At 58.3% G+C, this 24,660-nt stretch overlaps 8 protein-coding genes across 8 annotated transcripts; 4 read left to right on the top strand and 4 right to left on the bottom strand.

Moving 5' to 3' along the window:
- Position 1: 1 nt before the first annotated feature.
- Positions 2-622, top strand: CDEST_03104 (Putative multicopper oxidase, copper-binding, cupredoxin). The gene is made up of 2 exons (XM_062919263.1): positions 2-282; positions 385-622. Exons 1-2 carry the CDS (start codon positions 51-53, stop codon positions 537-539), a joined length of 387 nt encoding a protein of 128 aa, XP_062775314.1. The 5' UTR covers positions 2-50; the 3' UTR covers positions 540-622.
- A 1,665-nt stretch (positions 623-2,287) lies between these two features.
- CDEST_03105 (Putative peptidase S8 propeptide/proteinase inhibitor I9) lies at positions 2,288-4,864 on the top strand (the record flags this gene model as incomplete). Its single annotated transcript, XM_062919264.1, has 2 exons — positions 2,288-3,336; positions 3,460-4,864. The coding sequence occupies 2 exons, from the start codon at positions 2,288-2,290 to the stop codon at positions 4,862-4,864; spliced, it is 2,454 nt and encodes an 817-aa protein (XP_062775315.1).
- Positions 4,865-7,273: 2,409 nt separating this feature from the next.
- CDEST_03106 (uncharacterized protein) lies at positions 7,274-8,203 on the top strand (the record flags this gene model as incomplete). Its single annotated transcript, XM_062919265.1, has 1 exon — positions 7,274-8,203. The coding sequence occupies one exon, from the start codon at positions 7,274-7,276 to the stop codon at positions 8,201-8,203; it is 930 nt and encodes a 309-aa protein (XP_062775316.1).
- A 2,468-nt stretch (positions 8,204-10,671) lies between these two features.
- On the bottom strand, positions 10,672-13,040 carry CDEST_03107 (Putative tyrosinase copper-binding domain, di-copper centre-containing domain superfamily). Its single transcript, XM_062919266.1, has 4 exons — positions 12,018-13,040; positions 11,491-11,928; positions 11,170-11,399; positions 10,672-11,075 (listed from the first exon to the last, which is right to left on the bottom strand). Exons 1-4 carry the CDS (start codon positions 12,227-12,229, stop codon positions 10,774-10,776), a joined length of 1,182 nt encoding a protein of 393 aa, XP_062775317.1. The 5' UTR covers positions 12,230-13,040; the 3' UTR covers positions 10,672-10,773.
- Positions 13,041-15,288: 2,248 nt separating this feature from the next.
- Positions 15,289-17,307, top strand: CDEST_03108 (uncharacterized protein; the record flags this gene model as incomplete). The annotated part of the gene is made up of 6 exons (XM_062919267.1): positions 15,289-15,891; positions 15,987-16,218; positions 16,316-16,574; positions 16,669-16,737; positions 16,829-16,855; positions 16,932-17,307. Exons 1-6 carry the CDS (start codon positions 15,697-15,699, stop codon positions 17,305-17,307), a joined length of 1,158 nt encoding a protein of 385 aa, XP_062775318.1. The 5' UTR covers positions 15,289-15,696.
- Positions 17,308-17,837: 530 nt separating this feature from the next.
- On the bottom strand, positions 17,838-18,782 carry CDEST_03109 (Putative SET domain-containing protein; the record flags this gene model as incomplete). Its single annotated transcript, XM_062919268.1, has 1 exon — positions 17,838-18,782. The coding sequence occupies one exon, from the start codon at positions 18,780-18,782 to the stop codon at positions 17,838-17,840; it is 945 nt and encodes a 314-aa protein (XP_062775319.1).
- A 955-nt stretch (positions 18,783-19,737) lies between these two features.
- CDEST_03110 (uncharacterized protein) lies at positions 19,738-21,150 on the bottom strand. The gene has a single exon (XM_062919269.1). The coding sequence runs from the start codon at positions 21,018-21,020 to the stop codon at positions 20,028-20,030; it is 993 nt and encodes a 330-aa protein (XP_062775320.1). The 5' UTR covers positions 21,021-21,150; the 3' UTR covers positions 19,738-20,027.
- Positions 21,151-21,815: 665 nt separating this feature from the next.
- Positions 21,816-24,533, bottom strand: CDEST_03111 (uncharacterized protein; the record flags this gene model as incomplete). The annotated part of the gene is made up of 4 exons (XM_062919270.1): positions 21,816-22,007; positions 22,126-23,077; positions 23,201-24,031; positions 24,226-24,533. 4 exons carry the CDS (start codon positions 24,531-24,533, stop codon positions 21,816-21,818), a joined length of 2,283 nt encoding a protein of 760 aa, XP_062775321.1.
- Positions 24,534-24,660: the final 127 nt, after the last annotated feature.

Consider the following 24,660-nt stretch of genomic DNA (forward strand, 5'->3'; position numbering starts at 1 on the left):
GGTACGCAGACTTGTCACATTCTTTTTTGTTTCATCCCTTGGGCTTTGACATGGACCAACTAACTAACACTTTGGGGGGTTGGGGGCTTCTAGGTCAAAACTTCCAGATCGTCGGATGGGGCGACGGCCTGTTCGGGGCCGGCAAGACGACGTGGAACTTTGACAACCCGATACGCCGCGACACCGTCACGATCCCGGGCTTCTCGCACGTCGTCATCCGCATCCTCGCGGACAACCCGGGCGTCTGGGCGTTCCACTGCCACTACCTCTGGCACGCCGAAGGTTGGTTGACCCTCCTGGATTTCCCTTTCTAGATACTGTGTGGTTTGGGGGGTTTTTTCCAAACAAAATCTCAAGAATGAACGACTGACTGACTGACGGCAGGTGGTATGTTCGTCTCTGTCGCACAGCGAATGGGCGAGCTGTCCAATATGCTGGGCACGCTGGACGCCAACGGGGATATCGGGGCGATCAAGAAGAAATTCTGTCCCGTGCCGGCCCAACCTGCTCAGGTTGCTAAGCCGGCCGGAGTTGCGTGAGGTGGGGTTTTTTTTTCTTCTTCTTCTATATATCGCATGTCGAGCAGGGGCAATGTTGGGTTAGCATTTTGGATAGCGAGAACAGGAGTCAGATTGCCAGTTCACGTGAGAGCTTTCTTGAGTGAGAGACAGGCGAGGTTTCGAAATGTAGCGCGGTCGATGGGCGCTGTGTCCCACCCAACCGACGACATAAAACGCCGATAACGGGCGTGTTCTCTCTCCGTGATGCTGCCCCTAGGGTGGGGATGAACCAGGAAGCGCCGCCCCCCTCCCCAAGTCCAAGTCCAAGTCCAAGCCCGGTCATTCAAGCTTTTTGAGGCTTTAACGGGGCGGGAAGCCTTCAAGATCAGGAAGAGTCAGTAAAAAGAGCGTGTACATTTCGTGGTTTTTATCAGGGTCTTTGCTCAAGTGTTGGGGTTTCGGAGGCGGACATGGAGCCGTTCAGTAAGAACCAGTCGAGGTTTTTGCGGAATAGACTTGTTTTTATACAAACGGCCAAGTGACTTCCGTCTGATACTTGGACTACCTTGGCGAGCACAACCGGGCTGTGTATACTCCGATACTGGAACAGCAGCAGCATCTCACGGGGACCCTGAAGGGCCAACTTGGCGTGCCAGTCCCGTGTCGTCTCTCTCCAAGGTCACTTCTCTCGTGTGTGTGTGTGTGTGTGTGTGTGTGTGCGCGTATGTGATGTGGATAAACAAGAATGGATCTAAGCCCTCGGTCCAGGACGCTTGGGTAGCAGTAGTCCTGGCTTCCTCATACCTGGCGAAGGGGGCTCGGGGAAACGGGGGGTCTCACAAGCCGAGGCAGAGACGCGCCGTGCCACCTACACGTTGCGGGATGATTGCCGGTCGAAGAGGGTTCGTTCGGTTTGCAAAGAAGGGGGGGGGGGGAGGAGGAAAGCTTGACAGCCGAGTCCCGGGTATGGTTTGCCCTTCTTCGGCCGTGTGACTGGCCTAGAGAGACTCCAGGACTTGAGTATACCGTTGAACCAACAACGCTCAGATAGTTTCGATAACGCGACAACCCGAATCAGGGGAGAGAGGGGGCTGGTTTTGGATTTGGGGGTTTTGGATTAGGCGACAAGGTTTAAAAGAGACGGGATCACAGGAACTGTTTTCTTTGCTTGTCCGACGTTGTTCCACTGCCGAACCTAATTCTTCCCCCCTTGGAATGATCAGTATGTACCTGTACTAGGAGGTAGGAAACCTTGCCATACCACATCCCGATGATGTCTACCCCGGTCCGGGGCCGTCTAGTTCCCATGAGCTTTCCCCCCCTAAACATATGGCCAAGTCTAGGCTAACATATGTACGATGTAACAGTAGCCCCTACCTGTAGGCCCCTCTTGGCTACTTTCCCCGAATTGTAGCCTTTCCACAGTCGATCGAGGGGGATAGTCTTACATCGTACAGTGAACCTTCGCAAGCAAGGTTTAAACTGTAAAGAGACATACTTGATTATGCCTGCTTTTTGCTTTTTGCTTTTATCTCTGCCTTTTACATTACTCGCTTCTTTGCTTCCCTTTCACACGCATCCGGACGTGTGAGTTAGCGGCCTACTCCGGCCCAGCCCATCCCATCCAGCGGAACGGACTGCCAGAAGGGGCTGTGTCGTTGTTATTGTCTCCTTGGCTTCCATTTTCCATCACCAGGCCATGACCCGTCTATATATGATATATGCCCATGCGCCCCTCCAAGACATCTTCTCTCGCAAACCCAAACACGACAGAAGCCACCACAGCCATGGCCAAGACCTCGCTGGTATTCTCTGCCCTGGGCCTGCTCCTCTCCGGGGCCGCCGTCATCCGGGGCGCCGGGGCCCTCGAGACGTATATCGTCCAGATGCGCGAGGACGACCCGCAGGCCTCGCGCCCCCTGCGCCGGTCCGTGATCGACGCCTCGCTCGACTCCGTCGCCGTCGATCGCGCCGCCGTGCTGTACACCTACGACAACGCCCTCAGCGGCTACGCCGCCGCGCTCACGGGCGACCAGGCCACCGCCCTGCGGGGTCAGCCCGGCGTGCTGTCCGTCCGGCGCGACGGGATGAACCACCTACACACCAGCAGGTCGTCGGCCTTCCTCGGGCTGGAGGACGCGGCGCTTCTCGGGCAGGGATATGGCGGCGGATACGGCGGCAGCACCGAGGGCCTCAACAGCACGAGCAACAACAACAACAACAACAACAACAACAACAACAGCAGCAGCAGCAGCCTAGAGTCAGACCTCGTCGTCGGTGTCCTGGACACGGGCATCTGGCCCGAGAACCCGAGCTTCCGCGACGACGGGATGCCGCCGGTGCCGGTGTGGTGGAAGGGCGAGTGCGAGGAGGGCGAGCGGTTCCCGGCGACCAGCTGCAACCGGAAGCTCGTGGGCGCGAGGGCCTTCTCCAAGGGCTACGTCGCCAACGTGACCAACGGCACGGGGGTCTGGAACTGGACGGCGGCCGGGGAGACGCCGTCGGCATTGGACGACAACGGCCACGGCACGCACACGGCGTCGACGGCGGCCGGCGCCGCGGTCCCGGGGGTGAGTCTTTTCGGGCTGGCGGCCGGCACGGCGCGCGGGATGGCGCCGGGGGCCCGGATCGCCGCGTACAAGGTCTGCTGGGCCCAGGGGTGCATGGACTCGGACATCATCGCGGCCATGGACTCGGCCATCGAGGACGGCGTCGACATCATGTCGCTGTCGCTCGGCCCCAGCGAGCCCGCCTTCAACGAGCTGGGGGGCATCGTCGTCGGGTCCTACGCCGCGGCCCGGAAGGACATCTTCGTCTCCGTGTCCGCCGGGAATCAGTGAGTGTTTTTCTTTTTTTTCCTTTCTTTCCCTTCTTTCTCCCTGCTTTCTTGTGAGTCTGAACGTAAGGAAAAAACCACAACTTCGTCACTGACCACCGTCATTCCCTTCTCTCCAAAAAGGGGACCCGGGCTCGGGACGGTCACCGCGCTCGCCCCTTGGATCCTCAGCGTCGGCGCGAGCACCCTCGACCGCGACTTCCCCGCCTACGTCACCCTCGGCAACGACAGGACATACACCGGCGCCTCCCTCTACGTCAACGGCTCCGTCCCGGACGTGGCGCCCCTGGCCGACGGCGAGGCGATCGCTCTGGTCCTCGGCAGCCAGGCCGGCAAGGGCAACGCCACCACGGCGTCGCTGTGCTTGGACGGCAGCCTCGACCCGGCTAAAGTCGCCGGGAAGATCGTCGTCTGCGCGCGGGGCGGGAACAACTCCCGCGTCGCCAAGGGCGGCGTCGTCAAGGCCGCCGGCGGGCGCGGCATGGTGCTCGTCAACCCGCCGGCCAACGGCAACGAGCTGGTCGCCGACTCCCACGTGCTCCCGGCCCTGCACCTCAGCGCGGCCGACGGCGCCGAGATGGAGGCGTACGCTAGGTCCGGCAACGGGACGGCGGTGCTGAGATTCGAGGGGACCCGCCTCGGCGTGCCGGCCCCGCTCATGGCCGGCTTCAGCTCTCGCGGGCCGAACAAACCGGTGCCGCAGTTGCTGAAGCCGGACATCACCGGCCCGGGCGTCTCCATCCTCGCGGCGTGGACCGGCGGTGTCGGCCCCACGGGCGTCGTCAACGACACTCGCCGGGTGGCTTTCAACATCATCTCCGGCACGTCCATGGCCTGCCCGCACCTGAGCGGCATCGCCCTCTTCGTCATGGCCCGGCGGCCCGAGTGGAGCCCCGCCGCCGTCCGGTCGGCGCTCATGACGACGGCGTACACAACGACCAAGGGGACCCAGTCGCCGCTGCTGGACGCGGCCAACCTGCAGCCCGCGACGCCCCTGAGCTACGGCAACGGCCACGTCGACCCGGTGGCCGCCCTGGACCCGGGCCTCGTGTACGACATCCACCCGGACGACTACTTTGCCTTCCTCTGCGCCGTCAACGCCACGTCGGCCTTCATCGGCGGCATCACGCGGGGCAACCGCACGTGCGCGACGGACGGGGGTTACAGCGCGTACGACCTCAACTACCCGTCCTTCTCCGTGCTGTACGGCGGCGGCGGCGGCGGCGGCGGCGCGCCGGGCGCCGACGGGACGTACACGGCCACGCTGAGGCGCACCGTCACCAACGTCGGCGGGCCCGGCACGTACGCGGCCGAGGTCTCGCTCCGCGACCCGGGCCTGGTCAAGGTCTCGGTGGAGCCCGCGACGCTCTCCTTCGCCGCCGCGGGGGAGAAGCAGGGCTACGCGGTCACGGTGACGATGTGTGCGCCGCCCAGCCGGAACGCGACGTCGTCCGGGAGGCTCGTGTGGTCCGACGGGACCCACGTGGTGGGCAGCGCTCTGTCTTTTGTATGGGGCGTCGGCTCTTGAGGTTGGCTGGCTGACTGTTCCCATCAGTGGGTTTGAAGGGACCGACCATCATCAATGGCGCATCTCGGTGCCGGAGTGTTTAGTGGGTGTGGGCGTGTGTGTAATAAGAATCATAAGATATGGGCTTTTCGTGATTACAACTGGGTGGGAGGGAAATGTCTGTCTTCTTCCGGGCCCCGCGGAGGCGCGCGCGCGGCACTAAGAAACTTAGTTAAAGGAAAGCAATTTCCCTCTTGCGTGTGAATGTTCTCCGATCCTACGATCCCCACGGGTTGATCGACCCGTAATTACAATCTCCCTCCGCCTCGCACATGGCATGATGCTGCCAGAGAAAGGGAGGGGGGGGGGGGGGGGGGGGGAAGGAAGATGCGCCTTGCTGCTTGCAGCAAAGTCGGTCAGCGCTAGCCGTCCTTCTGCGCATCTTGGCGGTAGCGAGATTGGAAGGATCTTATTGCAGCAGGAGAGAAAAGGATCGAAGGATTTGTTGAAGGCATTGAGGGTTGGTTGAAGCCCAAAGGAACGGGTCCCGTTAAGGGTGTCAAGAGCACATAGGATGAACCCACCCCATTGGAGAAAATGGTACCTGACTCACTCAGTTGACATCATGACCAAAGACCCGGGGGAGTTCAGGCGGGTTTTCGAGGCTGAACGGCGACATCTGAATGGAGTCCGAAGGGGAAACGGTTTGGTTTTGGAGTTGAGTTCCCTTTTTGAGACTTTCAAGAGTCAGTGTCGCATGGGGACCAACTTGTTTCATCACTCCGCTTGTTTCACAAAGTGAGACCGATAAACCGGACACTTTACAGACATGCCTCTTTTACCATGATGCGGAAACTCGATACTTGTCCAGGTGGTATCGTCCCACGACTCAGTGCCCCCTCCCCATTTCAATCAACAACCCCCTCCGTTTAAGACAGCGGGAGTTCCTTGGCCAAAAGGCCCTCACACATGGGCTACTGCCCGGGAAGAAGCCTGCAGTATGTAGTCCCCCTTGTACCGCGCGGGGCGATCGGCCGATATCTTCATAGAGAAACCCTGTCTACTAACCCAAAGGTTACAGTCGACTCTACACCGTAACATCCTGCAGAGAGTTGAGTAATGTGTAACCTGTAAAGCTCAAACGGACAGGTCATGACAGCACCGGTCTTTATACCACTTCTTCGAGGTCGAAGGGGGGGGAGGGGGGGCAGCCGAACTTCAATCTAAACGTCCGCTTGTGACAGGCTCTGTAACAAAAACCCCCAGCGCCGCGTCGCCCATGCACTGTTGTTGATCTTTTTTCAGATGTGAGACTCCATTCCGAGAATTATTTTCCTCTTTTGGGTAAACTCTGCAAGTAATTCCGCGGGCGGTTCACCGAATATGACTCGCCGGGTGACAAGTTGTCACCCATCATAGTATATATATACGGGACGGGACATGCCCTACAACAGAAAATTCGTCTTCACATCCTCTAGCTTTCATCGCCAAAGTCTTTCATTAAGAAGTCTATTTGCCTGAATCCCACTGTTCTTTTCTTGCTGCTCCAGCTAGGTTGGTTCTCCCCCTTTCTTCCTCCTGCACGAATGACGAATTACATCCAACACTTGACAGCCGACTGTACATTTTACTGACCCGGTGGAATAGCTTGTCAACCCAGCATTCTTTTTCTTCTTCTTCTTTTTCTTCTTCTTCTTCTTCTTCTTCTTCATCATCATCACTTCAATCATGCTCCTTAGCAGTCTCTTCTTCTTTTCCGCCCTTCTCGCCTCGGCAGTTGCGGTCCCGCCCGCCGATCGTGCCGGCACCATGCCCTTCGGCCCCATCACCAAGCGACAGCACAAGGACATTGGCGTATGCGGATCGGTCCAACACTGCGTCGGCTGCTGCCAGAGTGGCGCATGCTGCACGGAGGCCAGTTGCGGATGCCCATAGTTTCTTAGGCTGGTGATGGCTCTTGGGCTGGTACCCAGAGGTAGTCCCTGACAAGGGGCTCCTACATACCCATAGGAATATATTGATGACGCTTTTCTGATATCAAATCTCCCAACCATCTGAACATCGTCCCGTTTGCCCGTCTCCGTGAAGCCTTATTTTCATCCGGTGTACTGTACACACCCCAGACTCCCTTGTAGGTTTACTTGTACCTGACAGATCTCTCTGTCCGCACGGGGAGGGGTGTGTGTGTGTGTGTGTGTGTGTGTGTGTGCTGACTGCATCGCATGTTCTCACGCGGCCGTTGACCGGGGGGTCCCTCCTTCAGCCCGTCCGAACTCTTTTACCTCATCTTACCTCCCTTCAGCTCTTCTTAGTTCTGCCCTTCTCTCGCCTCCCACCGGTCTGTCTGTCGTTTTCTCTTCTTCCCTTTGGACCAACTCACTCCTTTTTCGTATTTCGTCCCGAAACAACACCATGCGAATACGTCCCGAGATGAGTCGCCCGGTCTGCTTCCTGCTGACGCTCCTGCGCCTCGCGGGCCTCTCCCTCGCCCTGCCCTCCCTTTCCTCCTCCTCCTCCTCCTCCTCCTCCTCCGCCGCCGTCGTCGGGGTCGACCTCGTCTTCCCGCGCAACGACACCGTCTACCGCCCCGTCTGGCCCTTCCCCATCGTCTTCGCCGTCCGCAACGCCTCGCAGCTCTGGCCCTCGGACGACGAGCACTTCTCCTTCTGGGTCAGGTGGGACCTGACGGGCTACACCGACATCAACGACCCGGACACCGGGCAGCTCTTCACGTCGGGCGTCTGGCAGACGGACAAGCTCAACCGGACGACCGAGGCCGTCGTCGCCGTCATCGACGCCTCGCGGAGGGACCTCGTCGGCGCGCCCCAGCGCCAGTTCCGGCTCAAGTACACGGCCACCATGTTCGGCAGCTGCCCCGTCAACGCCACGGCCGAGGGCGCGGACTCGCGGCCGCAGGATCTCTCCCACGACGGCCACGTCCTCTTCACCACGACCGACCCCTCCGCCGCCGGCGCGGGGCAGCTCCCGGCCATCGTCGCCGACGAGACCACGTGCCCGTCGCCCGTCGGCCGCTTCGAAATCACTGGCTCCCGCCACGAATCGGGCGCCCTCTGCCCCGTAGCGGCCTCTTCTTCCGGGTCGCCGTCCTCTTCCTCTTCGACAGCCTGCGGGCTCGAGATGGACGGCTCGCTGGCGGACGAGGTCGAGAGGACCATGCTCGACCGCGCCGGCTGTCCGCGGGGGACCTGGCCTGACCCCGACGGGGGGCTCTCGCCGACCTCGTGCAACGCGGTCAGCAGCAGCGGCGGCGGCGTGGCGGGCGCCAAGAGACTCGGCGCTCGTGCCACGGGGGTCTCGGCGCTCGTGTTGACCTTGGCCGCGTCCTGGGCGTTCGTCTGACGGTCTCGGCTGACCCACACACACACACACACAAACATGAAGGGATGGCCTTCACTCGCTCGTAGGTGAGCAAGAGGCTGAGGGGTACTTGGCTCTCTTGGCTGGTTGGCAGCGGGGGGGAGGAGGGTATCTGTTCAATAGAAATTTTGTTTTGTTCAGGAAGGCTTTTGGGCATCGTGTATAGACTTGAGGCGGTGTTATGCTGCCATGTGGATAACATACCCGATACGGCGGCTGGAGTTTGGAGTTTTTCTTTCAGAAGTGGATTTTCCAAGGGGTCTTGGGGGGCTCGCCGGATTAGAACTGCGGCATGAGGTGCGATAGACGTTAATCGTTAATTCATCATCCATGGAACAACCAGACGTTGAGTTTCATAGACTCGCTTGTTGCATGTGTTTTATTTACACTTGCGATGCCGTCTCGAGACTATTATTGCTTGCACAACGTTCACATCACAAGGCTGGCGGCTAATGTTAGGCTGATGCCAGGTTGTGTTTGGGTCTGTAATAATGTGTCTTCAAAGACAGAATGCATATAACCGTGTTCTGTGCGCAACTCAAATACATCTAAATTAAAAAAGTCTATCTTTTGTAACTAACCTAGGTTTTAGCGTGACTCTGTAGCGTTGCACTACGTGGTATCAAAGTTTTAGAACACGATTACGGAAAACAAATGTCTTTGAAACTCCAGGGTTGTCAGATGTTGATTATCTTAGCCAGGTCTGCATTCCACCTGACTGAACCTTATTATACATTTCAAACGTTGTTCAACCGACGAGGAAGCAGCATCCTTTTTATGTGGATAAGAGTGTTTCCTACGCTCTAGATATAATAACAAAATAGGGGAACAGCCATCCAGTCAACTTCGTTAGGAGTGCATTGTAAGTTTTTCATTGTGCTTTGTCTCTCCACTGTGACTGACCATAGCATTCGTGACGATTGTGAGAAAGCAATTTTCCCTGGCCCCTGATGGTTGTACGAAAGTATCCGTCGCGGAGAGACTCGGGATTGGAGTGGGCCGGTTATTGTAAGAGCAGGGCGACAGTCTTCTCTTGGCCGATCGTTCTCTTCTTCTGGCTGAGTAGCTTCGGAGGGCTCGCATCCACTGAGGCCACGAAAGAAATAGTGCGGACTGGTTTATTGGGGGCTGCAGTACAAAGCAAAGAGGTTAACAGGTAGGTTTGACTCGGTGGCTACACATTGCTCTAGCCCTCCTTTCCTCTTAACTATCTATAGAGGAGGAGGACCTTACATAGGTGTTCTACAAAGAGTGGCTGCGCTCTTATCTTCGCCATTTTTGTAAGTCCTCTGTAGACATGTAATAATTATAAGTTGGTATTAGGGGCGCTTGCATAGATAGAGCAACAAGTTAACTAAAAGACAGGTCTAAGTAAGTAACAAAATCCATCATCCGTTCCCTTATAAGCTAGGAACAAGGAAGTTATTATATGTAGACCTTAGAAACCCCCCAGCAGAGCTCTAGGGGGTTTATCGAAACTTATTAAGCTCCTTGTCGTTCTAGGTATCTAGTACGGGCAAAGTGTGAGGCCTAGAAAGGCACACAGCATAGACACACAGTATCAGAGCGCATCCCGCATTGTTTCCCATGAGCCATTATTTCCCTTTCGAAATACGTCATCAATACGCTCACGGCAAGTATCGACTTTTCAATGACATGAGAGTCCTTAGCTATGGGCCAGTGCGTGCCTTCAGTTATAAATGGCTTGCGTCCTCCTTAAGAATGCCCGAGTCTTTGACCATGAACGCCGTGGGCTTGAAAGCAACCTTCTGCCAAACTAGCAAGGTTAATACTAAGTGTCCACCTGTCTTTACTTTCCACAACGTTTTCTCTGCCTCCAAGGCGGACTTGTTGGAAGATGCCATAACAGCAAGTATAGACTGCTTAGCAGTATTAAGGCGCTATTCCTCCTTTTCAGCGAGGCTTATTAATTTCTTGTTCCCAGTCAAATGAGATTTCGTCTTGATTGTCTTCTGTGCATAGTAAGGCTGTCTGTTTACTTGAAGTTCTTTTTTATAGTCTCCAAGTTCTTTAACTTCTAGGTAAATAGTGATGCCCTACTGTGCTTGTGACAGTCGGGGTGAAGTAACATTGACACGCAGTCCGGAAGACGGGCTATCGAACAACATAGCCCCATTTCACGCGTTCAACTTACTGTAGTCTCACTGGACACCTTTCTAACTGGAGGCTGTCCTCAGAGATTCCAGTAGTCCTCTTGCATGCAAGGGGGCCTCCCTCTTACCAGTGTAGTAAATGAGGGTAGAAGTAAATTTAGTAAGAAGTTCAGTCTATACAGACAGCATTTCCAGTTCATCGTTCCACGCTGTGCCACACCTTAAACAATATCCTAGGCCAGGTGACTGGCACTTGGACTAAACCGTAGGTAACAAGACTCAAGGTCTACGTAGCCAGATGCAGTTAACGCGACCGACATGAAGATAGCCGTAGACGGTAGTAAACGACTGGATTATCATTAAGTAGCTGTAAATCTATCTATAAGTCTAAATGCCATCATTCCCCTGCCTCCCCCGTGCTGACCCCTGGACGAGTCTCTACAGGTAGACGTAGCAGAGGGGCGACCCGTCGATCGTGTTCAGGAGCTCCCCAATGGTGCGGTCCTCGGCGAGGACGCCCAGCTCGATGAGGTCCTCCTTGGTGGCGTCGCGGCTTGGGGGCAGGTTGAGGATGGTGATGGTGCCGGCGATTTCGAAGGCCTCCCAGAGGTGGAGGGCCTGCCAGAGCCAGTAGACGCGGTCGACCATGGCGTGGTGGAGGAAGAAGGAGGGGTCGGTCGGGGAGGAGTAGAGGTCGCTGGCGTCGCCGTTGGCGACGAAGTGGCCCGCGGCGTGCATACCTGTGGTTTGGTTGTTGTGTCAGTCTTGTGTTTGGCTGCTTTCGAGCGAGCACTCTTCTTTAGCATGAAAGGAGGCCACACGGGAAGCACATACCGAGGAAGCCCTGGCTGAAGCGGCCCTGCAGCTCGTCCTGGAAGGTCTGGATGTTCTTGGAGGCCTGGCCGACGGTGACGTTGAGCAGGTTGGTCGGGGTCAGCCAGGTCGAGGCGGCGTAGGCGCTCAGGTCGCGGCTGAGGCAGCGCGGGTTGTACTCCATGGCGCCGTTGGGGTTCGCCTCGAGGCCGCGCATGCCGGGGGCGACGGGGCCGAGGTTGACGGTCATGCTGTTGGATGTTGTTAGTCGCACGGTTCCAAGGCCACACGGTTCAAGGGCCACACGGTGTATCCGAGAGGAGGAGGGGAGGGAAAACTCACTTGACGAGGGGTCCGCTGGTGACGCATCCGCCACCGTGACCGGAGGGGACGTAGATCTCGCCAAATGGCGAGGCGCTGACGCTGCCGTTGTGAGGCACGTAGGCGCCATCACCGCTCAGGCTGGTGTCGCTGCCGTCGAAGACGGGGGACTTGCGCGGGTCGTCGGTGTGGGCGAACCAGTTCCAGTAGGGCTGGGCGCCGCGGTAGCCGCACTCGGTCTTGAGGGCGTTCTCGTAGGCCCAGGTGTAGTAGCGGTGCCAGGTCAGGAAGTTGCCCGTGCCGTGGATGGAGCGCGTCTGGTTGATGTGGACGGCGACGAAGTCGTCGTACCGGTTACGGGCGCCCGGGGCGAAGGCCGGGTCCGACTTGGAGGGCGAGGTGAGCAGGCACTGCACGGCGCCGATGTACTCCTTGCGCTCCTTGGCGGAGAATGCGGCCCTATATAGGAGATCAGAAAGGGTTCGGAGGATGTTGCTGCGGTTTGGGCGATTCTATGAGAGCTCCTAGTTTTTCGGGTGACGACTTACCAGTCCCTGCGCACCTGGGCGTTGAACAGGTTGCAGCCTCCTCGCTTGGAAAGGGTCCCGTTGGCCTCGGCGGCCTTCAGGTTCTCCAAGGCCTGGGCTTGCAGGTCCGCGAGGATGTCCCCGGCGTCGCGGGCCTCGAGGGGCGTGTCGAGGGGCGCGGCGGAGGCGACGGCGGACAGGCCGAGGACGGCCATGATCTTGACGGGATGCATTTTTGAGTCTTTTGGTGGGGGGGAAGTCACACTTTGATGAAAGGATGTTCCGAATGCAAGCTACCGCGTCGTGAAAGGGGGGTTAGAGGAAGAGGAAGAGGAGGAGACGAGGGGAAAGGATCTGCAAGGGGAGGAGGAGGAGGAGGAGGAGGAGGAGGAGGAGGAGGAGGGTGTGATAGAGGAGGAGGCGGCGGATGAGGGAGACGGGGACGGGAGATTCAAGAACGTGGCATTGGAGAACTCGGACGGCCTCTCTATATACAACGAGATGACCTCCTTAGTGTCGTTGCTAGTATCACTGCCGTGCTTTTCTTTAATTTCAGTAATGTTGGTGGCAGTCATCTTGGCGAAAGGGTGGAGGGGACCATCGCCACATCTTTGAAAGGCCCCGGAGCCTTTCGTTACTCAGTCGTTGGTCAACAAGTCGCATATTGTCGTGGCCACACTTGTAAAAGGGAGGGAGTGGGGGAACGGAACGGCTCTTGGAGAGAAACTCGCCCTCTCGGCCTTTTCGGTGCTATCACCCCAGACAGGAAACTCGTCTTCCACGCCCCCTGATCCATGACCCAAGAGCCAGCATGGTAGACGCGGTGGGGACTGATGGGACAGATCCGATCGAATGAGCACTGGGGACCGAGTGCAACGGTGGTGGATGGCGGATGGTGGATGGTGGATAGCAGATGGAGACCGAGAGAGAGAGAGAGAGAGAGAGAGAGAAAGAGAGAGAGAGAGAAAGAGAGGAGCATCCCGAGGGAGGGAGAGGGGAGAGGGGGGGGGCTTGGACGGCCTGGTGCTCTGTGAAGGCGTGAACGAGGAGAGATTTGTCGTCGTTTAAAGGTTTCCCACCCCTTCAGCCTTATATCTGGGGATCCCGCAACTTTATGCGAGTTCCCTGAGTCGATGGCGTTTCTCGTGAGTCGTGAGTCGTGAGTCGTGAGTCGTGAGTCTGGACGGGTAAAGCAAACACATCAAACCCTCTCAAACCTGCTCAACACGGCACTTCCAGCATGTCCCGAGCCGTGCCTCCGGGTCTGTCTGCCGCAGGAGGTGGTCGGAAAGCAGAAAGGGTGGTGGTGGTGGTGTGTTGTGTCCCACGTGTTTTTCTCGTATGCGTGTGTACTGCGCCGCAAGCAGGCCGTTTCCACGTCCGGGGGAGTTTTCGTACACACGCTACTTTTGCAAAAGCTGGAGATTGAACGCCACCGGAGGGAGATTGGTGAAGGATTCTCGACCTCCTGCTGGTTGGAGGGGGGGGGGGATAATGAAAAGCTGCAGAGTCGTGTTGGTTCCAACTGGCCAAGCCATGCGGACGATCCACAGTTCTGTCAACACCAATTGCTAGTTCCAACGGGGGGGGAGGGGGGAGAGCTCGGGGAACATGCCTTACAACGGCCCGCGTCACACCACCCCGGCATGGGTCTTGGGACATGGGTCTCGAGGTATGGATCTTGAGGCATGGGTCTTTGATGCAAGGTCGCGACTTACCGGAGGCTGCTAGAGACTTTGGAGTTGAATTGGCTCGCTTTCGAAGGTCGACTTCAATGTCATTGATATCAAAATGTCGTAGCAGGCAGTGAAGTGACTACTGTTCGAGTTGGTGGCTGGAAAAGCATGGCTCTCCCGTCGACGACGACGATGACCACCCCCGTTGGGCATCCGGAAACGAGTCAAGCGACTGGGAGGGAATAAATTGCTAAAGAACGCTGACGAACCTCGCTTTTTGCTTTTTCTTTCTTCCCTTCTGACGCTATGTACTACATACCACATAGCACGACACTAATACCCCTGCCCGCCCCAGCCAAGGTTGTCCCCCCGGTTGTCCCCCCGGTTGCCCCCCCGGTTCGAACGCCGTCCATTATCTGCAGACAAACGACCAACAGACACACAGGATGCAGGTCCTGCGTCTGTGGAACACACTAACACTGGACCGTCATGGAAGGGATCGTCCAACACGGACTGACTTGCCTCATGGAGACACACACGGCCGGGCTGTGGGGGCCGCGGCCGCCAGTGGTCCCCCCCACCCCCCTGTCAGTCGATTCGGCCAAGTCGGATTGTGCTGGATCTACTCTGTACTCTCGTTCGATGGTTTTTTTTTTGTTGTTGTTTTTTGCGGTACCTCTCGCTGGCCGGAATCACATTGAACGAGCGAGCTCAGAAGGAGGCGGGGGTGGCGGCCAGGACGACCCAGATTGCTTGCAGATATGGAACATCACATCGTATACTATGGGACACCGTGGACAAGGGGCGGGCGTGATGGCTTCTTCCGGGCCTCGCGCAATTTGAGGCACGCAGATTCTCCCATGCAGCCAAGCTGGTGAAGTTGGAGAACACGAAATGAGTTGAGGACTGTCAACTGTGACAGAGACCACCGACCTGGCTGAGCCTCACCGTCACCATGCGGTCCATGACGGAACTTTTGAATGTGTGTATTTTAGAGCCTTAGTTCAAGGCAAGGGAGGGATGGTGCCAGTCTGCTGTTTGAAGAATGCTAGCTCGTGATGTGTATCTGAGAGAGGAAGACTTGGACATCCCGTTGATGTTGACCCAAGTTCAACTCGACATCCGGCCGGCCAAAAGCAGGAGTCAACTCCATCTGAGAAGTGAGAACGAGTATCTGTCAATAAGTACAAAAAATCAAGGCTCCAGGATTCATTCCTCCTTTCACATGGCCCCCTACTAGATTCAACTGCCCAACTGCCCATTCCGCACAACACCCTCCGCATCATGGCATGATGGCATATCATATGCAAGGGGGACGAGGCAAGTCAAGTCTCCGACGGCGTAGCCATTCGTAGAGAGAGAGAGAGAGAGAGAGAGGCCGTCCAGCCCATCGAGAGCCACACCATCATCCCGCGCCGCAGGCGTGCCGAAACCCATCCCGTCGGAAATCATTGTGGCTCAAAGAAGCCGGTTGCATTAGTGACCTCGCCACCCAAATCATCCCTCCGACGCAGGTGAAGAAGCTGCAACAGCTCTTCACACACACACACAAAAGTCCCGGAGAGAGAGAGGGGAGTAGTAGAATAAAGTCGGGAACCGGGCTGCAGCAGGGTTCCGACGTGACGACGGCACGGGAGGGCTTGCATATAGTCTCTTTTTTTCTAATTCTACAACGGGCATTACCCGCCCGGAGACTAATACGGATTTCCGCTGTGGTTGTTTCTTTTTCTTCTTCGTCTGCTTCGTCTGCTTCGTCTCCGTCTTCGTCTTCTTTCTTCGCCCTCCAGACCAGCTACCCCTTGAACGCAGCATCTCCGACTTTGTCAAGACTTTTTTTTACATATAATCTATACCACCACCTCGCGCCCGGGACAGCCCTCTTGCGTCTCCTTCCTTGAAACCCCCATTTTCTCTCTCTTCTCTCTCTCTCTCTCCCTCGCTCTCTCTCTCTCTCTTCATGTATATCCCGTCCTGAGACCCTCTCTATTTCCTCCAGCGCACATGCGCCTCTCCCCCCAGCAGCAATGTCCTCAAGCCAGACGCCGCCGGCCCAGCCGATAGACCCCGAGTGGGCCAGGGAGAGCAACACGGCCATGATCGTCGGGGTCACGGGCGGGTTCCACGCGCTCGCCCTGCTGTTCGTCGGCCTCCGCGTCTACTCCCGCATGGCCATCGTCAAGGTCATGGGACGCGATGACTTTGTCGTCGTAGCCTCAGTGGTGAGTATAAAGAAATTTCCTATAGGGTCTCATAACTCCTCTGCTGCGCTACGGGAACGACATCACTGACACCGACGGCACACGCCCCCCCCTAGCTCTGCGCTGTTGCCGGCATGACCATCTTCTCCGTCCAGGCCTTCTACGGCCTCGGCAAGCACACCCTCATAATCCCCGAGGAAGACATGGTCGTCATGCGCCGGTCCAGCTTCTTCCAGTCCATCATATCCTCCATCGCCGGCTTGGCCCTGCTCAAGGTGTCCATCGGCCTCTCCCTGCTCCGCCTCAGCCGGAGCACCTGGTACTCGCGGTCCCTGTGGGCGCTGATAGGTGCGTAACTGGCCCCGATCATGAACTGTGTAGGGTTTTGTCTTTTTTTTTTGCATTCATGTACAGAGAACCTAACCTTCCCCCTCCTTGTCCCTAGCGTTCGTCTCGGCCTACAGCTTCATGGCGTGGATGACCTTCTTCTTCTTCTGCCAGCCCCTGGAGGGCTACTGGGACAAGAGCCTGAAGCCCAAGTGCTACCCCATCACCCTCTTCATCAAGTTCGGCCTGATCAACACGGCCTTCAACATCTTCACCGACGTCTGCTTCGCGACGCTGCCCGTGAGTATCATCTGGACGCTGCAGATGAAGCTGAGGACCCGGATCTACCTGATTATCGTCCTGAGCCTGGGGTATTTGTACGTCGCTGCCGGCCTTGCGCGTGTCGTTTTGTCCCTTTTTTTCGTCTTCTTTTTTGTTTCGCCCTGTTTCTTTGCTAACGATCAAAAACAGCGCGGTGGCCATGGGCATCATCAAGTCTGTGTATCAAATAGCATACGGGAAGGATACGGATAAGACATTGTAAGAGTGCCTTGGTTTTTTTTTTTCTTTCTTTTTTTCCCTCCCTTTTATTTTGGTTCACGAATACCATCAAGTGCTAACTGTTGTCAAGCTACCAAAGCATCCAGTTCTGGGAATTGTAAGTATCATAAAGTCCCGCTTCTCCCATCTTCAGACACACAAACAAACTTACACCGCGCGCGCCCACCTCCCAGCCTGCAGCTCAACCTCGGCATCATCGCCGCGTGCGCCCCCTCGCTGAAGCCGCTCGTCGGGCACGCCCTCAAGATCTCGTCGGGCGACCGGTACCACGGCGAGCTGTACGAGAACCGGCGGCCGCGCGGGACCCGGACGACGACCAACACGTCGAAGCGGCGGCAGGGGTACAGGGTGCACGACAGCCGCGGGGAGTTCGAGATGCACGACCGCCCGTTTGCCGGGTCGCCCGAGGTGCGCCGCACGACCGTCGTCGACGACGCCTACGCCTACGAGAAGGACGGGAGCCGGGGGTCCGGGAGCGAGGACATGATCCTCAAGGACGACGGCGGGCGCGGCATCATGCGGACTACCGAGATTTCGATAAAGCGGTGAGTGTGTGTGGTGATGTCGAGTGTTGGCCAAGTATCGGGGTGTAAGATCTGGTCGGTTTATTTGTGTGAGGATGAAAAAAGGATGGCCGACTCGACACTCTCTCTTGTCAGTTGGACCGCTTGCCCTGTCACTATCGGCAACCATTACTGTAGACTTGCAAGGAGAAGTTCTGGAACTCGATAGAATGTTTATTTTGTCTACCAAATGTGTGAAACAGTGGTTGGTTTATTTATACCGGTGATTTCTGGGAGAAATCCTCACTATTAACCAGCAGAACAAATCATCAACGCTATGTGGCAGCCTCAAACACAAGTAGACACATATATCAAGTGTAAAAAGATGTGAGAAAGATGACAGAGAAACGACGACGCCTTTTTGTAATGTCACCTCGCAGACTTCCGTGACCAAGATCTGCGAGTGTCTGAACTAAAAAGAGAAAAACACATAATTGATCGCTCTCAACGCCCGTAGATGCCGCCTGTCTTATCCCCCCTCCCCTCTCTTCCCATCCAGAAGACACACCCAGACTTTCAAGCCTCAACCTTGATCCCGAGCCCCGAGACCTCCTCCCTCGCCGCTGCGTAGAACGGGCTGTCCCTCCCGACGGCGTCCTCCTCCAGCCGCAGCCCCTTGAGCGCCAGCTCTCTCCCCTCCGCCTCCCTCCCCAGCTCGAACGCCTTGCGCGCGGCGGCGATGCACATGGTCGACACCTCCCGCCCGCGGATCCCCTCGGCGTCGTACGCGCCCAGCAGAGCCGTCATCATCTCGAGCTCGTCGCCCGGGTCCGCCGAGCCGGCCTCGGCGAAGCGTTCCAGCCTGCGCCCGATCTCGGCCCTCCGCGCCTCGCCGTCACCGAAAGTCGCGTCGCCGCTACTACCACCGCCACCGCCACCGCCGCCACCGCCGCCACCGCCGCCACCGCCGCACGCAGCACAACCGCAGGCGAAGCCGTAGCCCTCGCGCAGTGCGCTCTGCCGCGCGTCGCGGAGGCCGAGGTGCTCGTCGAGGTAGGAGATGGTGATCTCCTCGTCGGCGCGGATGTCGCGGGTGGCGTGGACGGTGAAGGCGCGCAGGGCGGCGTTGAAGTTGCCCTGGGCGTTGGGCACGCAGGCGTGGTTGAGGCGGGCGACGCGGGGGAAGAGGGCGCGGGTCCGGTCGCCGATGTCGAAGTTGTTGTTGCGGAAGATGTTGAGGACGGCGTGGTTGGCGGCGGTGCGGGCCGGCGCGGACCGGCTCCGCCACAGGGACTCGAGCCAGCTGAGCACGCCCGACTTGCCCGGGTTCGAGGACAGCGCGAGGAGCGACGCCCGGCCGGCGTCCGAGAGGAGGCGGGCCTGCCGGAGGAGGGAGCCGCCGCTGTCCGACGAGGGGACGGTGAGCAGGGCCTCTTCGGCGAGGATCCTGCGGCCCCGGGGGATGGCCTTCAGGGCGAAGACGCCGAGGCCCTTTCCGGCCGCTTGACGGACGGCGAACATGGCGGGTTTCGTTTGTTAGTCTCTGGCACACGTAATGGCACACACACACACACACTTGATGGCACAACAATTGGGGGTTTGAAGGTTCGTTCTGCGTCCTCTCACCCTCACCCCCTAACGGAGGAAAATATTGCGCTTGCGATAAGGCCCAAAGCGGCAAGGGGCCTTTTTTTTGCGGAAATTACCGCCGGGACGCCAGGGTCCTTGTATTTTTATTTTTATTTTTTTCAATTTTTTTTTCTCGTTGGTGTTTCACAAGCCAGAGTTGAGAGTGGGAAAAAGGACGAGAAAGCCCTCTGTGTTCACCACCGTCGGTGTGTTCCGTCTCTTGTGTTGTCGGACTCAACTTATAAACACCAAAGGTACTAAAACCCCAGTTGCTCCAGTGTATTCGGTTGTGGCCTTCTCCACCTCCTCACCGGCCGAGGGGATTATGCAACATTGTTTCTGTCAATCTTGCGCCGTGAACAGACACAAATTTGTCGAACAAAAAACACTTCAAATTGAAGTCGCAATGAATCAACTCGACGGTGCTATGGGAGCAGCTTTCAAGTTGTCATGTTTTGTTATTGGGTGATCCGGGGGGGATGAACAGTAGTTGTACATGCCGACTTGCATTAGAAAATGTTGAGGCCAACTCTTACTCTTCTATCAAAAGCTTTCATAGGAGTTGAAACATGCTCTTCTATCTATATTATTACTAGGTCTCTTGTGTTCATTGTCTTTGAACTGTACTTGGAGTTATATTATACAACGGTTAACAACGTCTTAAAAACACTCTTTGAACGACATGAGAAACATGTCGACCCACAAAACGGATTGCTTCACCTTCCTAATCTGGAAACTGGAGAACTTACTTGTTCTTCTTCGTGGGAAACTAACTGTACATGGCCTAAACTACTCCAGTTGGCGTACAACCACCAATACTCTTTGATGCTTTAAACAAGATGGCCTCAAAGGCATACTTTATATAATTCTGTCAAGTCGCAACCAGCTTGGCGACAGTTGGTCTTAGAATTCGATAGCATCGCTTTGTACAGTAAGTCGTGGAACAACACAGAGGAACGACCAGCTGCTGCCAGGGTAGATGATCCGTCGCTCTACTAATTTCAACATTCAATTGTCTTCTCGTCACGCCGCTTGCCTACTGAGTGTCTCATGATGGCAAAATTGGAAACCATCCTGGAATGGGCTCCTCAACACAAAAACAGTGAAACCCGTCGTTCGCCCTCGGTCGAAATCTACTCAACTCGAACCCGCCGGCCGGTCCACCCGATAGATGGCCTTGGCGGTATTAAAGTAGCCCTCGTACTCGATAACGTCCCCCTCGCCCTCGGCCTCGAAGTGGTAGTGGCCGCCGGCATCCTCCCCCGTCGCCGAGAACGCGTGCGTGTGCTCCATCCGCAGGGCCATCCCCCCCGCCGGGTCCGCCGAGTGCAGCACCGACAGCCCCACGACGGGCGCGTCAAAGTCGTGGAACGTCAGCCAATCCTCCACCGCCCTGCGGTCCCGGAAGGGCAGGTCGCGCTCCGGGGGGAAGTCCGGCATGACGTGGTACGTCGCCCTGCCCGCCCTCACCACGAACACCCCGCCGAGGCTGACGGTCCGCTCGTCGCCGTACGCGGCGCGCAGGCCCTGGCGGATGCACTCGGTGAAGCTCTTCTCGGGCCCCTTTCGTCCCCGTGCCGCGATCCTGAGCACGGGGCCCGGCTCGCCCCGGGACGCGAACAGATTCGCCATCAGCCCGCAGTCGGTTGAGGGCGCCGCCCGGACGCTGACAGCGTTCTTCTTCCCCGCGGTGCCGTCGCCGCCATCGCTGCCGCGTTCGATCAGAATGACCCGGCTCCGGTTGTCAATCTCATTCTCGCCGAGGCCGCCGGACCAGCCGAGGTTCGGCGCGAGCTCGCTGTTCTGGCCGAGGACATGGAACGGCCCCGCGCCGGCGCCGATGAGGCCGCCCCTCTCGGGGCTCATGCCGATGGCCCTGGCGACCTCGGGCAGGGACCAGATGGTGTCGAGGCGCGGGCGGGGGAACAGGTTCGGCTGGCCGCCGACGTCGGCGATCTTCTCGTCGCCCGAGAGGCCCTCGGTGGCCAGGTGGAAGGGGGCGGCGCGCAGGTCGGGGCAGCGGACGACGCCGACGGACGCGTGGGTGTAGTTGGCGGCGAGGGGCGCTTGGAGGTGCGCGGCGAGCTCCTCGAGGCTCGGGGGCGAGAGGGGGAACGTTTCGACGCGCATTGTTTGGCGGGGGAAGGGGAGTTTATTTGGTCGGGGTGAATGGGTGTAAGCAGAAGTTGGGTTTCGGTGAGTTGCCAAGAAATTGTAAGGGTTAAGCGTCTTATGAATAACCTTTTCCGCTCCTGGCCGGCCCTGGACCGTGGTGTATAGGTGGGAAGTCCGCGCTGACGGGCGGACTTGATGACGCGATCCAATGAGTTTCCGGAACCGGAACCCGGAACCCCGCCTTGACGATTTCGGTTGCCGGGCGGGCCGAGTCGGGAGGGAAGTTTCTAGCTGAGCCTCCGAACTCCGGACCCGGCAGCATAACAAGACGGTGTCGTTTTTGTTTGTAAATGGGTTAAAAGGTCACAGCTGTCCTCTTTAGACCGAGTTTGGTGTCAGGAGATGGCATCTGTATACCCTCAATGACCAAAACAAGTGATTCTTACTTCATTTGAGATGGCCAGTATGCCCACTAAACAAAAGTCAACAGCAAACGAGATACTAAAATGCTGCCTTAAATTATATTTGATATCTTTTATGAATACACAAAAACCCCCTTTGTCACTCTCCACAGCTTGGAACCGTCATTTTCTTCCATGATAACATTGTTGACTTGTGTTTTCTGCAATAGTAGAAGACGAGCGTGATATCTCCTCCAGCGCACAGGCAAACTCCTATCTGATGTTGGAAACGCTGTGCAAATCCCATGGGTCATGGACCAGATAGATCTGTCTCTAGCCATTTCTGCCAACTCCCCTGGCTGACCCAGCGACTTTCCTCGTTCTCCTCGACTCATGTATCACCACCCGATCACGCCGCCGGCTCGCGGTCGACGTCAACCCAGCTCTTCAGGCTGTTGGTGTTGACCGTCTCGCTCCGGTCCAGCCGCGACAGCGCGCGCGTGAAGTCGCGCATGTACTCCACCGCGCGGCGCGCAGGCCGCTCGTGGGGCTGGAAGGGGCAGTTGAGGAGCGTGACAGCCACGTCGCGGACCTTGTACGTCTGAGTTCCGGGTGTCAGTCGGCATGGCCTCGTTCTCGACACACACACACACACACACACACACACACACACACAATACACTTGGAAACAGGGGAACTTGGTCGACAGAGAGACATACCAGGTACAGGCCGTTGGGCTCCAGGTAGACGTACGGGATGCTGTGCAGCAGGTGAAGCATCTGGCGGCAAATGTCCTCCCGCTCGGTCCAGTTCTCCCTGAGGGCCGCCGAGACCTCTTCCGCCGCCGCCGCCGCCGCCGCCGACGAGGGGTTCCCCAGCGCGCTCTCTTGGATGACGACCTCGACCTTCTCCAAAAGCAGGCTCTGCAGCCACAGGTGCGTGACGTGGATGTTGGCCCTCATCACCTCGGCCTGACCCCGCATCACCTCGGAGGGGTCCGGCGCGCCGTCGGCCGCGTGGCCGCGCGAGTGTCCCGCCGGGCTGCCGTAGCTCGACGCCGCGGCCGGCCGACCGTCCGGGGTGCCCGCGACGGCGGCAGCAGCAGCACCGTCACCACCGTCGTCGTCATCGTCGTTGTCGTCGTTATCGTCATCGTCTTCGTCGTTGCCGCCGCCGCCGCCGACGTCGACTTCGTCGTCGTCGTCGTCGTAGCTCTCGGACGAGGCCCACTGCCGCAGGGGCCCGGGGACGTTGTCGAGCATGTAGCGCATCTCCAGGAGGAGCTCGCGCAGGCGCGCCAGGCGGAAGGCGGGGCTCTGCCGGAGCTCGCAGTCGCAGCCCACGGTCCTCATCTCCTCGCGCAAGCCCTTGAGGAACACGCTGGAGTGGATGTTGAAGCCGTCGGCGAGGGCGAAGGCCGGACCCGCGTGACGGCGGCGGTGGCGGCGGGGGGGTTTCGGTGCGTTGGTCGTCGGCGGCGTATCGTGGGGGGCGCCCGTCGTCGTCGTCGTCGTCGTCGGGGACGGCCTCACGGGGTCCAAGATCCTGTCCCTGAGGATGTGCTCGTCGTCGATGGCGAGGGGCATGAGGGCGTCGAAGTTGACTTCGCGGAGCTCGCCGGGGCCAAAGTACGACAGCTCGACGCCGCGGCCGGTCTGGACCCTGTTGTGTCTATGGATGTCCGTCAGTCCGGTCATTGTAACATGAGGAAAGAATTCTGAAAAAAAAAAAAGAAACACGGACGGGGGGGGGGGGGGGGGGGGGGGGGGGCAGTGAGAACATCTATCATCTTACGCGTAACCATAGAAGAGCATCCAAAACGCCTTCTTCCGCAGCTGGGTCTCGATGCAGTTGAGGCCCTCGTACTCGGAGATCCTATGCAGGCCCAGCAGGCGCGAGAGCTGCAGGTACTCGACGTCGAACATGCGACTTCGGTTGACCTGCCCCGTCTGGAAGCAGGCGACGGAGAAGACGTAGCACACGGCCCACTTCCGGTGGTTGATGCGGTCCCAGTAGCGGGCGGTGCGCTGGCGCATGCAGATCTCGGCGCAGCGGTCGATCATAGCCGTCCTCGTTGTGCCGAAGCGGCGGCCGGCCTCGGGGTCGACGGCCCGGTAGTCGCGGAAGCGCGAGGGCAGCAGGCCGACGACGAGCGCGCACAGGCTGATGAGCAGCGCGGAGAAGTCCGGGTCCGTCATGTCGCGGTTGGTGGCCAGGTCGTGGCGGAAGCTCGGCCTGTGGACGACGGGCACGAGGGGGTAGACGAGGTCGAGGTAGTCGGCCATCAGGACGTGGATCAGCCTTCTCGAGCACAGCTCGTCGGTCGGGTAGCCCGGGTTGGCCACCTGTACCGACGGCGACTCGGTGTTGAGGTGGGAGGGAGCGGCGGCATGGGGAGAGGGTCCATGGATGAGGTTCGGCGAGGCCTCGAAAGGGGACCTGGCCTGCGAGGTTCTCGGGGGGTGGGGATGGGGATGAGGATGAGGACTGCCATCCGGCAAGACGAGAATGGGCTCGTTGTTGTTCAGGGCCAGCTCCGCGGGTTGGCGATGTATCTGGTTTGCGCCGGATTCACTGGGGAGCAGCTCGCCATCGCTCCCGGCAGACATTGACGGGAGGCGTTTCCTGCAAGAAGTGGTGGTGGTGAGCAAACCGTCCTTGGGAGTAACTAACACGCTCACACCCGTCCGTCGTCTCTCTCTCTCTCTCTTGATCTCACACACTCTCTCTCGCACACTCTCTCTCACACACACTCTCTCTCACACACACACTCTCTCACACACACACTCTCTCACACACACACTCTCTCTCTCTCTCACCTGCGTTTCGGTCCCCGGGGCCTCGTGGGCACGAGGAAACTACACACGATGCCGAGTCTGCGGCAATCGCGGCACTGCGTCCGTGTCTGATTCTGCGTCCGATTCTGGACGGCGACGCGGGGCGAGGCATCACCCTCGCCCTCGTCCTCGTCGAAGCGGCACTTCCTCCTCCGCGCGCGGCAGGCGTCGCACGCCCTGCTGGCGACGCTGGACCTCGCCGACCCCGGCTCCGGTGTCCTGCTGGTCCGCCGAGGGGTCGACGTCGGCGAGAAAGATGACGGCGGGCGGGGACTCGAGCGACGGCGCATGCTGGTGGACCGACGACCAGGGCTGCCGGGGATGCGGAGAAAGTAAAGGGGGGAGAGTGAAAGACAGAGAAAACGAGGGGGAGAAAAACGAGGGGGAGAAATTTGGGAAGAATGCGGAGAAACGGGG

Source organism: Colletotrichum destructivum, chromosome 2, assembly GCF_034447905.1.
Source record: "Colletotrichum destructivum chromosome 2, complete sequence".
Classification (NCBI taxonomy): domain Eukaryota; kingdom Fungi; phylum Ascomycota; class Sordariomycetes; order Glomerellales; family Glomerellaceae; genus Colletotrichum; species Colletotrichum destructivum.

Bases quoted from the DNA above. Each gene is read 5' to 3' on its own strand.
- CDEST_03104 (XM_062919263.1), top strand. From the start codon at position 51: ATGGACCAACTAACTAACACTTTGGGGGGTTGGGGGCTTCTAGGTCAA. The intron at 283-384 runs GTTGGTTGACCC...GACTGACGGCAG, and splicing joins CTACCTCTGGCACGCCGAAG to GTGGTATGTTCGTCTCTGTC.
- CDEST_03107 (XM_062919266.1), bottom strand. From the start codon at position 12,229: ATGCATCCCGTCAAGATCATGGCCGTCCTCGGCCTGTCCGCCGTCGCC. The intron at 11,929-12,017 runs GTAAGTCGTCAC...TCTCCTATATAG, and splicing joins GCCCAGGTGCGCAGGGACTG to GGCCGCATTCTCCGCCAAGG. The intron at 11,400-11,490 runs GTGAGTTTTCCC...AACATCCAACAG, and splicing joins ACCAGCGGACCCCTCGTCAA to CATGACCGTCAACCTCGGCC.
- CDEST_03110 (XM_062919269.1), bottom strand. From the start codon at position 21,020: ATGCGCGTCGAAACGTTCCCCCTCTCGCCCCCGAGCCTCGAGGAGCTC.